At 51.4% G+C, this 14,474-nt stretch overlaps 2 protein-coding genes across 2 annotated transcripts; one reads left to right on the top strand and one right to left on the bottom strand.

Annotated features, from left to right (window-relative positions):
• Positions 1 to 3,244: 3,244 nt before the first annotated feature.
• Positions 3,245 to 6,620, bottom strand: cnfn (cornifelin). Its single transcript, XM_088905680.1, has 4 exons — positions 6,405 to 6,620; positions 4,943 to 5,105; positions 4,321 to 4,457; positions 3,245 to 4,173 (listed from the first exon to the last, which is right to left on the bottom strand). The coding sequence occupies exons 1-4, from the start codon at positions 6,618 to 6,620 to the stop codon at positions 4,084 to 4,086; spliced, it is 606 nt and encodes a 201-aa protein (XP_088761806.1). The 3' UTR covers positions 3,245 to 4,083.
• Positions 6,621 to 7,391: 771 nt separating this feature from the next.
• Positions 7,392 to 13,714, top strand: cxcr3.2 (C-X-C motif chemokine receptor 3, tandem duplicate 2). Its single transcript, XM_088905644.1, has 2 exons — positions 7,392 to 10,543; positions 12,204 to 13,714. The coding sequence occupies exons 1-2, from the start codon at positions 10,514 to 10,516 to the stop codon at positions 13,305 to 13,307; spliced, it is 1,134 nt and encodes a 377-aa protein (XP_088761770.1). The 5' UTR covers positions 7,392 to 10,513; the 3' UTR covers positions 13,308 to 13,714.
• The last annotated feature ends 760 nt before the right edge of the window (positions 13,715 to 14,474 follow it).

Here is a 14,474-nt window from a genome sequence, read left to right as displayed (position 1 = left end):
TACAGTGTGAATAAGATCTTACTGCACTACAGTGTGAATAAGATCTTACTGCACTACAGTGTGAATAAGATTCTGGTGCACTACAGTGTGAATAAGATCCTACTGCACTACAGTGTGAATAAGATCCTACTGCACTACAGTGTGAATAAGATCCTACTGCACTACAGTGTGAATAAGATTCTGGTGCACTACAGTGTGAATAAGATTCTGCTGCAGTACAGTGTGAATAAGATCTTACTGCACTACAGTGTGAATAAGATTCTGGTGCACTACAGTGTGAATAAGATCTTACTGCACTACAGTGTGAATAAGATCTTACTGCACTACAGTGTGAATAAGATTGTACTGCACTACAGTGTGAATAAGATCCTACTGCACTACAGTGTGAATAAGATCTTACTGCACTACAGTGTGAATAAGATCCTACTGCACTACAGTGTGAATAAGATCTTACTGCACTACAGTGTGAATAAGATCCTACTGCACTACAGTGTGAATAAGATTCTGCTGCACTACAGTGTGAATAAGATCTTACTGCACTACAGTGTGAATAAGATTATGCTGCACTACAGTGTGAATAAGATTCTGGTGCACTACAGTGTGAATAAGATCTTACTGCACTACAGTGTGAATAAGATCCTACTGCACTACAGTGTGAATAAGATCTTACTGCACTACAGTGTGAATAAGATCCTACTGCACTACAGTGTGAATAAGATCTTACTGCACTACAGTGTGAATAAGATCCTACTGCACTACAGTGTGAATAAGATCCTACTGCACTACAGTGTGAATAAGATCTTACTGCACTACAGTGTGAATAAGATTGTACTGCACTACAGTGTGAATAAGATTGTACTGCACTACAGTGTGAATAAGATCCTACTGCACTACAGTGTGAATAAGATCTTACTGCACTACAGTGTGAATAAGATCTTACTGCACTACAGTGTGAATAAGATTCTGCTGCAGTACAGTGTGAATAAGATTCTGGTGCACTACAGTGTGAATAAGATTCTGCTGCAGTACAGTGTGAATAAGATTCTGGTGCACTACAGTGTGAATAAGATCCTACTGCACTACAGTGTGAATAAGATCCTACTGCACTACAGTGTGAATAAGATTGTACTGCACTACAGTGTGAATAAGATTCTGGTGCACTACAGTGTGAATAAGATCTTACTGCACTACAGTGTGAATAAGATTGTACTGCACTACAGTATGAATAAGATCCTACTGCACTACAGTGTGAATAAGATCTTACTGCACTACAGTGTGAATAAGATCTTACTGCACTACAGTGTGAATAAGATTGTACTGCACTGCAGTGTGAATAAGATCTTACTGCACTACAGTGTGAATAAGATCTTACTGCACTACAGTGTGAATAAGATCCTACTGCACTGCAGTGTGAATAAGATCTTACTGCACTACAGTGTGAATAAGATCCTACTGCACTACAGTGTGAATAAGATCCTACTTCACTACAGTGTGAATAAGATCTTACTGCACTACAGTGTGAATAAGATCTTACTGCACTACAGTGTGAATAAGATTGTACTGCACTACAGTGTGAATAAGATCCTACTGCACTACAGTGTGAATAAGATCCTACTGCACTACAGTGTGAATAAGATTGTACTGCACTACAGTGTGAATAAGATCCTACTGCACTACAGTGTGAATAAGATTGTACTGCACTACAGTGTGAATAAGATCTTACTGCACTACAGTGTGAATAAGATTCTGCTGCACTACAGTGTGAATAAGATCTTACTGCACTACAGTGTGAATAAGATCCTACTGCACTACAGTGTGAATAAGATCTTACTGCACTACAGTGTGAATAAGATCCTACTGCACTACAGTGTGAATAAGATCTTACTGCACTACAGTGTGAATAAGATCCTACTGCACTACAGTGTGAATAAGATTGTACTGCACTACAGTGTGAATAAGATCCTACTGCACTACAGTGTGAATAAGATCTTACTGCACTACAGTGTGAATAAGATCCTACTGCACTACAGTGTGAATAAGATCTTACTGCACTACAGTGTGAATAAGATCCTACTGCACTACAGTGTGAATAAGATCTTACTGCACTACAGTGTGAATAAGATCCTACTGCACTACAGTGTGAATAAGATTGTACTGCACTACAGTGTGAATAAGATCCTACTGCACTACAGTGTGAATAAGATTGTACTGCACTACAGTGTGAATAAGATCCTACTGCACTACAGTGTGAATAAGATTGTACTGCACTACAGTGTGAATAAGATCCTACTGCACTACAGTGTGAATAAGATCCTACTGCACTACAGTGTGAATAAGATTCTGCTGCACTACAGTGTGAATAAGATCTTACGGCACTACAGTGTGAATAAGATTCTGGTGCACTACAGTGTGAATAAGATCTTACTGCACTACAGTGTGAATAAGATTGTACTGCACTACAGTGTGAATAAGATTGTACTGCACTACAGTGTGAATAAGATCTTACTGCACTACAGTGTGAATAAGATCTTACTGCACTACAGTGTGAATAAGATCCTACTGCACTACAGTGTGAATAAGATCCTACTGCACTACAGTGTGAATAAGATCTTACTGCACTACAGTGTGAATAAGATCTTACTGCACTACAGTGTGAATAAGATCCTACTGCACTACAGTGTGAATAAGATCCTACTGCAGTACAGTGTGAATAAGATTCTGGTGCACTACAGTGTGAATATACTGTAGGTCTTTAGCAGTACCTGTCCTTCCTGGCTCCGTCTGTCTGCAGGTCCCTGTCTCTCCTGGTGAATGTCCGGCGATCCTGTGTCTGCAGTGCTCTCACTCGCACACAGACCGCAGTCCCCGTGCTCTCTCACGCACACACATTTCCACTCTCCTACTTACTGCCAAGGAACTGAAAGAGGAAGACACACACAAGCCGAGATACTTACAAACACAAACGCAAGCACAAACATTTGCACAAATATGTACACGTACACAAGCACACACAAAAGCATGGGTATGTGCACATACTGACACACACTGAGAAACCCCACACACACTGACAGATACGCTGAGAAACACACACATGTACACACACTGACAGACATGCTGACACGCTCACACATGTACACAAAGACAAACCAACAGACACACAGTCAGTTATCTTGTCCACATCATCATGATAACATTTTCACCAAAATCAGAAATGAAGTAAGACATTAAGACAGCCCAGAACTCGGAGTGTGGATTTGTTTATTAGTTTTCTGTTTGAACAGTGGTGCCAGAAACATCCAGCAGGGCTGGTGACAGTGAGAACAGCAGGAATCGCAGAGGCCACGATGTGATGACGACAGAGGACACCCCGTGTGTTGAAACTGGGGAAAGCTAAATTACTGAGCTCTGGATCCACATTGTTCTTTAACTACCTGGACTCGTTTCCAGACTGAAACGATCAGAACCAGCAGATCTGCAGGAACCAAGTGACAGCTGACATGCGTCTGACTCTCATCCTTCACCTCTCACACACCACACATCTCCTCTCCTTCCCTTTCACAGGCGTCAGAGGGGTCAGTGAAGACTTGGCATCAATTAATTAACCACGGGCTTTGGGAATCGGACTCATTAATGACCCATGGCTGCAGGGCAACACTGAGCCAAGACTGGGCTCAGGACCAGTGCCCATCAGAACAGTGCCGTGGTTCTGGAAAGAGGTTGGACTAAAACAGGGACACCTCAGAACCAACAGCCATCAGTATAGTGCTGGAGGGTGACACAGTGCCACAGCTTGTGTACTGCTTTGGGAGAGACACTGGGCCAGTGGCTGGCCAGTACACTACTGCCCTGGGAGAGACACTGGGCCAGTGGCTGGCCATTACACTACTGCTCTGGGAGAGACACTGGGCCAGTGGCTGGCCAGTACACTACTGCTCTGGGAGAGACACTGGGCCAGTGGCTGAACAACACAATCCATCTAATGTACATCCAGGGAAAGTGGCCAGATAAGGCTGCAGGTAAAGGTGAGTGTGAAGAGGGAGTTTAGTTCAGACTTGGGTTCGAGGGGTCCTCCCAGTCATGTGATCAGCCTCTTAACTTCTGCTCCCTGGCCATCTGGCACAGACCGCAGTGAGGACAGCACATCATCACCACCCAGTCATCACAGATTGAACCCTGAAAGATTAATACAGGGGTTAATAGAGACACACTGACTGGACACTCCAGTACATTAACACTGCACTGAGAGAGAGAGGGGTTAATACAGACACACTGACTGGACACTCCAGTACATTAACACTGCTGATGGGTGTAGCCCCTCACCTCGATGCTGTACTTGTCCCGCATGCTGGTCCTCAGGGCAATGAGAGCTCCTGGCAGGAAGGGCAGACAGCAGCTCTCACCCTGATCCTGCGCCACCTGGCAGGCCAGGATACAGGGGAGGAAGGTCCCACACAGGCCTGCAGGCAGACAGACAGGGGCAGTCAGGGAGAGAGACAGGCAGGGGCAGTCAGAGAGAGAGACAGGCACAGATACAGGCAGACAGGGGCTGTCAGAAAGACAAGCTGAGATACAGATAGACAGGCAGGTAGAGACAGACAGACAAGCAGGCTGTCACAGAGACATAAGGAGGTAAAATAGACTTTTAGAAATCCAAACTTACAAACAGACTGACTATCAAACTCAGGCTCCCAATCACCAGACTCAGAGACAGACACTGACTAGCAGACAGTGTCACAGACGGTAAGTCAGAGTCACAGACAATGTCACATATAGACAGACTCACAATCAGATGCACAAGTACACAGACAGAATGCAGTCAGTCAGGATCACAGTCAGACAGATTCACAGACACACAGTCAGGCTCACAGACAGACAATCAGACTTACGGACATACAGTCAGACTCACAGACACACAGTCAGGCTCACAGACAGAGAGACTCACAGATGCCACAGTCGCCACAGCAGTCACAGATGTTGGAGCTCCAGTCGGAGGTCGTCCTGGAGACGGTGTAGCTGGTGACGGTGACCTGGGGCTGGGAGCTGATCACTTCTGTCTGATAGGCCATGGCTCTGTGCGTCTCGTGGTCACTGACTCGCCTCCTGTGCTGTTGACACAGATAGCGCAGCTGTTATTGAGCTGACAAACACCAGCAGAAGGAACCAGATGCATCCTGGGAGAGGCGGTCAATTCTGAGGAAGAGGGACTCACAGGCTGGTGGCTGGCAGGCAGGGGCAGGTAGGTTAGGACAGGCTTAGGGCTAGAATTGGGGTAAGGTGAGGGTTAGGGCATGTCAGAGTGTTGCACAAGCTCATGATCGCCAGGCAGGGTACGATTTTCCCTCCTCACTCTGATTTGTATCTAGGGATCTGGTCCAGTAGTGTCCACTGATGGTCATTTCTCCTGTTCTGTGCGTCTTCTGTCTTCTAAGTCACATGCTTTTCTCCCTTCAGGACACAAGGGGGCGCTCTTTTTAAGCCGTACTAACAGCAATGAATGATGCAGACATGGAATTGATCTTATTTCTCTTACAGGTCTATCTTGTCAACCTGTTACTCTTACAAGCAGGACTAGGGCCCGCAGGGGGTCCTGGTATCGGAAAGAAGAAGTGCTCCGGACTGGACTGGGCTGGGCCTGTCCAGCAGAACCTGGAGAATTAACCTGAAAGGATCAGATCTGGGAAGACAGGAGTAGGGGTAGGAGAGGGCTTTTGTTCTTGGCTGTAGTTAAAAACTGCAAGACAGCTTGGCTACCTAGATACCTACTGTAGGTATTTGGTTGCCTAGGTACCCCTAGCTTCACGTCAGAGAGCAGGAGCAGTCGTCATGGGCGAAGCCGGAAAAGAGATTTGAAGGGCACAACACCTCACCTGGCACAGCCCACCTCTACTTCTCAACGAGAGCTTTAAAGGAGCCCCAGTCTCACTGTGACCTGTGTCAGTGTTACAGGTAGAGACACAGCCCTTATAGAGTCAGGATACTCATCTCCCTGCAGTCTGGAGCAGAGAGCTTTAAAGGAGCCCCAGTCTCACTGTGATCTGTGTCAGTGTTACAGGTAGAGACACAGCCCTTATAGAGTCAGGATACTCATCTCCCTGCAGTCTGGAGCAGAGAGCTTTAAAGGAGCCCCAGTCTCACTGTGATCTGTGTCAGTGTTGCAGGTAGAGACACAGCCCTTATAGAGTCAGGATACTCATCTCCCTGCAGTCTGGAGCAGAGAGCTTTAAAGGAGCCCCAGTCTCACTGTGATCTGTGTCAGTGTTATAGAACTGCAGAGACTGATATGCCCTTGCTCTATATAGACGTAGTTACAAGGTGCCACATAAAGATAAAATATGTTTGCTCTGGCCAGCACAAGCACAGGCAGCTGGAAAGCAGTGAGAAGACGTTAGCGCTGAGCGCCGTACCTGCTCGATCCGGTTCTGTCCGTCTGTGGGCTCGGCTGGCCGCTGTGTGGACCCGCAGTGTGCTGGCAGGAGCGAGGGGTGAGAGCTGGCTGTGGAGGGCTGCTCGGACACTCTTATACCGCGCGTGGCGTCAGCACGACCCCGCCCCGCCCCGCCCCCGCTGGCGCCGCCGTTTCCTGGGAGAGAGACCCCCCACCCACACCTGGGACACGCCATCGGCCTGTTTGATTACCTGGGTGTTTCCGAGTCCCCTCCCAGCCAGGCAAACACCCGGCGTCCCAGCCTGGAAAGAGGAGAAACAGAGACACACTCTCCACTGGGATAGCAGACACACTCTCCACTGGGAGAGGAAACACTCTCCGCTGGGAGAGGAGACACACTCTCCGCTGGGATAGCAGACACACTCTTCACTGGGATAGAAGATTCAGCTCCTCCAGCCTGTCAGTGTGGGATCCTCCCTTCAGACTAAAGAGACTTGGTTCCTCCAGCCTGTCAGTGTGGGACCCTCCCTTCAGACTAAAGAGACTCAGTTCCTGTCAGATTCCCAGGCAGCCATGTCTTTAAAAGGGGGGCACAGTATTCTAATGGAGGTCTAACTGGTTTGTCGTATTGTCTGCTGTAACACAGCAGCCCTGGATACGAGAAGTTAGTGCCAGGAGATCGGGGTCACATTGCAGCAGCAGCTGTCCTAAACTGGGGGATCCCCCCCTCCCCGCCAGCACCCCAGAACCCGCTGTGGCTTGGCGTGTGGCGTGAGCCGGGAGCAGTCTCAGGCTGGCCTGTCGCCGTGGGGATGCCCCTGTCGCCGTGGGAACTCCCCCGCGAGCAGTAACCCACGTCCACCCGCAGCTCCGCCGGCCAGAGCTGTCCAGCGCCGGCCAGGGCATGGTCTCCGTGGCAGCGGGCGCCATGGCAACAGGCGCCAAACAAAGGCGCAGCCACAAGCACACACGCCGCCGAGCCCACTGCCAGATAACGTCGTCAGGCAGGCGAACGCCATCGCGAAGCAGGGGCCGCAGCCGCCGGACAGCAAGCTGAAGGAGATGCAGTGTGGCAGCCCACCTGGCCCGGCAGGAGCTGTACCGCGGGCTGAGAGTCACGGGTCTGAACCCAGTGAAAACTGAACTCAAACCCATTGCGTGTGAACGTCAGGCCCGATCGCAGACAGGAGCCCTGTGAGCGTCAGGCCCGATCGCAGACGGGAGCCGTGTGAGCGTCAGGCCCGATCGCAGACGGGAGCCCTGTGAGCGTCAGGCCCGATCGCAGACGGGAGCCGTGTGAGCGTCAGGCCCGATCGCAGACGGGAGCCCTGTGAGCGTCAGGCCCGATCGCAGACGGGAGCCCTGTGAGCGTCAGGCCCGATCGCAGACGGGAGCCGTGTGAGCGTCAGGCCCGATCGCAGACGGGAGCCCTGTGAGCGTCAGGCCCGATCGCAGACGGGAGCCGTGTGAGCGTCAGGCCCGATCGCAGACGGGAGCCGTGTGAGCGTCAGGCCCGATCGCAGACGGGAGCCGTGTGAGAGTCAGGCCCGATCGCAGACGGGGATGTGTGTCTTTAAGAGCTGTATGTTTTCGTACGGCAGGACTGAGGGACCTCTCTCTCTCTTTCTGACAGAGCTCTGTACCTGGGGCGCGGCACCGCAGTCAAGGGCAGCAGGCCCCAGGTGACGTCACCCCTCTGTGAGGCCGCGTGCGCGGGCCTTGAGCTCAGTTTCGGGGTGTGCTCTTGTTTACTGACGGGGCAACGCCTCTCTGCTGAGTCCTGTGGGAGGGGCAGGTCACGTCAGGAGTCAGAGGAACTGCCCCAGGCCCAGGGGTCCAGTCAGGCAATTCCGACCCAACTGACCCCACTAGTGTGCCACAGCTCAGCAGCCTCAGGTGACAGCAGCTACAGTACGCCCCCGGAGGTATCGACAACACTGTTGTGAGTGCTGTCAGCACTGACCTGCCGGGCCCAGGGTACACACTCGGACCCAGGACCCCAGAGCTCGGACCACATCGGAAAGCATGATCACACTAACGAGCACAATCTGAGCTGGCCCGTCAGTACTGCGCCGACTGGTCACTCTGAAGAGCGCAGTCACAGCTGGCCCGTCAGTACTGCGCCGACTGGTCACTCTGAAGAGCGCAGTCACAGCTGGCCCGTCAGTACTGCGCCGACTGGTCACTCTGAAGAGCGCAGTCTGAGCACGGCAGGCTGCTCCCATGATGCTCCAGAGAAGAGAGCGTGTCCAGACCGCAGCGCCGGGCGCTCAGAGCTTTCACTTCCTGCTGCCACCTCTCTGACTCACAGCCTGGGGGCTCCAGCCTTCCTCTGCTCTGTCCTTCCTCTTTCCACTGCTCCTCTCCTCCCTCTCTCTCCTCTCCTCCCTGTCTCTCCTCTCCCTCTCTTCTCCTCTCTCTCCTCTCTCTTCTCTCTCAATTCAATTTAAGGTGCTTCATTGGCATGACCAGTGAGTACAATGAGTGTTACCAAAGCAAAACTGATACAACTAACATGAAACATCTACAGCCATTTACAACACAGACACAATCATACGATATTCACGTATAAACATCTGGAGCATTACTGGGAGACAGGCTCACTGTCTGTTCCTCAGGCTGGGACAAGAGATCACATACTGGGCTGCCAGTTCAACTGAGTTCCTCCTCCCTCTCCCAGTAGGATTGGGAGCTGTTGTGATTCTGGCAGGTGTGGGAATTCTGGGATTAGATGTGTAAATTTGGGGAAGAATGTCTCTCTAATCCCAGAGTATCTGTCACAGTGCAGTAGGAAGTGCATCTCTGTCTCTGATTCTCCCCGCTGGCAGTGGGAGCACAGCCTGTCCTCTCTGGGCAGCCAGGTCTGCCTGTGTCCAGTGTCTATGGCCAGGCTGTGGTCTCTGAGCCTGTCCTCTCTGGACAGCCAGGTCTGCCTGTGTCCAGTGTCTGTGTCCAGGCTGTGGTCACTGAGCCTGTACTTTGTCAGGGTCTGTTTCTCTTTGCTGTTATTTAGCTTGGTTAGATATTTGGCTAGTTTGTATTGTCTGTTTAGGGTTCTGTAGCATTCCAGTTTGTGTTGTGTTTGTGTGTGTGTCCCAGTGTGTGAGATATTGCTGTTTGATCTGTGCTGTGATGTGGTTGATTCTAGCAGTGCTGTCCTGAGGCTGGCTGGTGTCAGTGTGGCTCAGGTCAGTGAGCCTCAGGACCAGCTGGCTCAGGGGGCTCTGTTTTGGGCTCAGCTCTTGGCTCAGCAGGGCTTTGTGGTGGTAGGAGTTTTGGTCACTGTTTCTACAGATCTCCATGTGCAGAGTTTCTGTGGGGTGTTTGTCCTGTTGAGTGTAAACCTGGTCTGTGAGGGGACCCCACACTTCACTGCCGTATAGGGCGATGGGTTGGATTACACTTTGAAATATTCACAGCCAGATTTTTGTTGGTGGGTTGATGTTGAAAAGCCTCCTTCTTATTGCGTAGAAAGCCCTGAGTGCCTTCTCTCCTCTCTCTCTCCTCTCCTCCCTCTCTCTCTCCTGCCCCAGTCCAGTCAGGAGTGTGTCAGTGTGTGAATTCAGGGGCAGTGTGAGAGGAGAGGGACAGCAGTGTCTCTAGCAGTGTCTCCAGTCCAGTCAGGAGTGTGTCAGTGTGTGAATTCAGGGGCAGTGTGAGAGGAGAGGGACAGCAGTGTCTCCAGTCCAGTCAGGGGTGTGTCAGTGTGTGTGCGAGTGTTGGAGATTTTTGACACATGAATCCCTAAGCAAATTAGCCGGAATACGGGGGCTGCAGCTGAGTTACAGTTTCAGGGCTCTCAGTTTGTGAAACACCCCGTTCTATTCAGTAGCACTGAGAAAACCGACAGAGGTACATTTCCCAATAGGCAGCTTTAGAGAAGTGAGAGCTGGACTAGCTCCCCTGTGGCAACAGGGCTCCAGCTGCAGCGCAGACAGCGAGCTGGAGCGATCTCTCCGTCTCTCCGCCCGTCGGCGATCAGCCACCCTGCCACCCTGATCAGCGCTGCCCTGCCGTGCAGTAATCCCAGTGATCCCGCCCGGCTCTCGTCCTCTTTCCCCCTCGGCTCCGTCGCGGACCGCTGCCCAGGAGCACTGCCAGGACGCTCGGACCTCTCCCGGCTGGACGATGGTCACCACAGAGGACTACTACTATGACGTAAGTGCTGGCCAGCGCGTCGGTCACTGGACAGGCGAGAGAGACAGCGGGGGAGACATCTGTGGTAAAATCACAGTGAGAACAGAGTACAAGCACAGTACAGAGCAGTAAGTCACAGTGAGATCAGGGTACAAGCACAGTACAGAGCAGTAAATCACAGTGAGATCAGGGTAAAATTACAGTACAGAGCAGTAAAGCCCAGTGAGATCAGGGTAAAAGCTCAGTACAGTGCAATCACAGTGAGATCAGGGTAAAATCACAGTACAGTGCAGTAAATCACAGTGAGATCAGGGTACAAGCACAGTACAGAGCAGTAAGTCACTGTGAGATCAGGGTACAAGCACAGTACAGAGCAGTAAGTCACAGTGAGATCAGGGTAAAAGCACAGAACAACGCAGTAAAGCCCAGTAAGATTAGTGTAAAAACATGTTACAGTGTAGTAAATCTGTGAGATCAGTTTAAAAACATAGCATAGTGCAGTAAACACAGAGAAACTGGTTTAAAATCACAGTCCAGTGCAGTAAAGCCCAGTGAGATTGTGGTAAAATTAAAGTGTAGTGCAGTAAATGACAGAGAGATTGTGAGAAAATCGTAGTCCTGTGCAGTAAGATTGTGGTAAATGCACAATACAGTGCAGTAAATCACAGTGAGATCAGGGTGAAAGCTGAGATCAGTGCAATAAATTGCTATGAGATTGTGGTAAAAGCACAGTACAGTGCAGTAAATAACAGTAAGGTGGTAAAAGCACAGTACAGTGCAGTAAATAACAGTAAGATTGTGGTAAAATCACAGGTGGTGCAGTAAATCACAGTTAGATCAGAGTAAGAGCACCCTGAGGGTGCTACTGCTGCTACTGCTACTACTGCACTACTGCTGCTACAGTTACTACTGCACTACAACTACTGCCACTACTGCTGCTACAGTTACTACTGCACTACTACTGCCACTACTGCTACTGCTACTACTGCACTACAACTACTGCCACAACTGCTGCTACAGTTACTACTGCACTACTACTGCCACTACTGCTGCTGCTACAGTTACTACTGCACTACGTCTGCCACTACTGCTACTACTGCTGATAATACTGCTACTACTGCTACTACTGCTGATAATACTGCTACTACTGCTGATAATACTGCTACTACTCCTATAATTACTGCTGCTACTACTGCTATTACTACTTCTGTTACTGCTACTACTGCTGATAATACTGCTACTACTGCTACTACTGCTGATAATACTGCTACTACTGCTGATAATACTGCTACTACTCCTATAATTACTGCTGCTACTACTGCTATTACTACTGCTGTTACTGCTACCACTGCTGATAATACTGCTACTACTGCTGATAATACTGCTACTACTCCTATAATTACTGCTGCTACTACTGCTATTACTACTGCTGTTACTGCTACTACTGCTGATAATACTGCTACTACTGCTGATAATACTGCTACTACTCCTATAATTACTGCTGCTACTACTGCTATTACTACTGCTGTTACTACTACCACTGCTACTACTGCTGTTACTACTGATACTACTACTGCTTCATCCACTGCTGCTGCTGTTACTGTAGTGGACCCATCCCTCTGGCCGCTGGTCCTGGTCCTGGTCCTGGTTCTGGTTCCGAGCTCTGCCTCTGCTCCCTCAGGACCCCGGGGAGAACTCCACCGGCGACTACCTGGCAGTGGACGGCACGTACGCCGCGCCCTGCGTCCGGGACGGCACCTGGCGCTTCGCCCGCGGCTTCGCCCCGCCGGCGTACGGGCTGGTGTTCGCGCTGGCGCTGCTGGGCAACGCGCTGGTGCTGGCGGTGCTGTGGCGCTACCGGCTGGCGCGGCGCGGGCCCTGCGCCTTCTCGCTCACCGACACCTTCCTGCTGCACCTGGCGCTGGCCGACCTGCTGCTGGGGCTCACGCTGCCCCTGTACGCGGCGCAGTGGGCGCGCGAGTGGACCTTCGGCCGGGCCGCCTGCAAGCTGGCCGGCGCCGCCTTCTCGCTCAACCTGCACAGCGGCGTGCTCTTCCTGGCCTGCATCAGCTTCGACCGCTACCTGGCCATCGTGCACGCCGCGCGGCCGGGCTGGCGCCGGCGCCCCGCCCACGCCCAGCTGGCCTGCGCGGGCATCTGGGCGGCCTGCCTGGGCCTCTCGATGGTGGACGTGTGTTACCGCGAGGTGGTGCCGGCGTCCTCCTTCGGGGGCCGGCTGTGCCTCCGCGCCTTCCACCCGGACAGCTCGGACCGCTGGCGCCTGGCGCTGCAGGCGCTAGACGTGGTGCTGGGCTTCGCCGCGCCCCTGCTGGTCATGCTCTACTGCTACGCCCGCATCTTCCGCTCCCTGTGCCTGGCGTCGCGGCGCCAGCGCCAGCGCTCCCTGCGGCTCATCGTCTCCGTCGTGGCCGCCTTCCTGCTCACCTGGGCGCCCTACAACGGCTTCCTGCTGGCCGACAGCCTGCTGCGCCTGGAGCTGCTGCCCGCCAGCTGCCAGCTGGAGGCCGTGCTGGACGTGGGCACGCTGGCCGCCGAGAGCCTGGGCCTGGCGCACTGCGCCGTCAACCCCCTGCTCTACGCCTTCGTGGGCGTCAAGTTCCGCCGAGAGCTGGGGCGCATGTGCAAGGGCGCCCTGGGGGGCCGGGGGGCCAGGGGGCGGCAGTGGGGTCACACTGGCCGCGGGGGGCACAAGTCCCGCAGGGTCATGGGGTCCATGACCTCAGACAGCGAGACGTCCAGCACCTACTACTCTGTGGTGATGTGAGAGGAGAGGAGAACGGGAGAGAGAGAGGAGCAGGAGAAGGAGAGGAGGAAAGGAGAGAGAGGAGAGGGGGGAGAGGAGAACGGGAGAGAGGGAGAGGAGGGAGAGAGGAGAAGAGAGATTGGAGGAGAGTAAGAGAGGAGTAGGAGAAGGAGAGGAAGAAAAGGGAGGGGAGACAGGAGAGAGGGAGAGGAGGAGGTGGAGAGATCAGAAGAGACGTGCGATGGAGAAAGGAGAAAACAGGTTGAGAAGGAGTGTCTTGTAAATACAGAATGAATGAGTGAATTAAAAGTATTTGAATTTATCCTGAAGGGGAAATGATTTCTGCTAAATTGTTAGTTAAGGAGTTTTGTATATTTTAACTAGGGTACTTAAAGAGAAATAAAAGATATTTTCTACAATTTAAAAAATGTATCAGTGTGTCTGTGTCTGCATCTCAGTGTCTCAGCGTCTGTGTCTCAGTGTGGGAGTGTGTGTCAGTGTGTCTGTGTTTCAGTGTGGGAGTGGGTGTCAGTGTGTCTGTGTCTCAGTGTGGGAGTGTGTGTCAGTGTGTCTGTGTTTTGCTGTCGGAGTGTCTCAGTGTGTGTGTGATTCAGTGTGTGTGTCTCAGTGTGTCTGTGTTTTGCTGTCGGAGTGTCTCAGTGTGTGTGTCTCAGTGTGAGGGGGATTTAGTGTGTTTGTCACAATTTGTGTATGTGTTTCAATGTCCGAGTGTGTGTGTGATTCAGTGTCACAGTGTAGTTGTGTGTGTGGTGCCGGTTATGCAGACACAGCAGAGCTGGGGATTCTCTACTCATATGTCATTAACTGTATTTTCTGTATCTTATTCTTGAACTCACTGAGCCTGTAAATAGAGGTCTGGGCAGCACTCTGACTGCAATAGTCTTGCTGAGATTTTTGACATCTTTACAGTTAAAATATGAATCATAGTCCCATAACGAGTCCCCGTTTCTACAAGTGAAACTAACAACATCCTGTGGTGAAGGTCAGAAACTTGTCCGGAATCTCAGGCTCTGAGCTGAACAGATTTAAATTTGCTTTGTTTTAATTTTGCAATTTCCTCAGCGGTGAAATTTCTGCAGCTCCCGACCGCGCCGTCTCAAGGTGAAGTTCTCCTCTCGTCAGCACTTGTGCAGCTGAGGCAGGCTCGTCTGTAACACCGCATTGACG

Source organism: Atractosteus spatula, chromosome 25, assembly GCF_055471065.1.
Source record: "Atractosteus spatula isolate fAtrSpa1 chromosome 25, fAtrSpa1.hap1, whole genome shotgun sequence".
NCBI classification, from domain to species: Eukaryota; Metazoa; Chordata; class Actinopteri; order Semionotiformes; family Lepisosteidae; genus Atractosteus; species Atractosteus spatula.
This window is presented reverse-complemented; position numbering and strand designations above follow the sequence as displayed.

Bases quoted from the DNA above. Each gene is read 5' to 3' on its own strand.
- cnfn (XM_088905680.1), bottom strand. From the start codon at position 6,620: ATGGCGTGTCCCAGGTGTGGGTGGGGGGTCTCTCTCCCAGGAAACGGC. The intron at 5,106-6,404 runs GTACGGCGCTCA...CTGTGTCAACAG, and splicing joins GACAGAACCGGATCGAGCAG to CACAGGAGGCGAGTCAGTGA. The intron at 4,458-4,942 runs GTGAGTCTCTCT...GTCTGCCTGCAG, and splicing joins CTGTGGCGACTGTGGCATCT to GCCTGTGTGGGACCTTCCTC.
- cxcr3.2 (XM_088905644.1), top strand. From the start codon at position 10,514: ATGGTCACCACAGAGGACTACTACTATGAC. The intron at 10,544-12,203 runs GTAAGTGCTGGC...CTGCTCCCTCAG, and splicing joins CAGAGGACTACTACTATGAC to GACCCCGGGGAGAACTCCAC.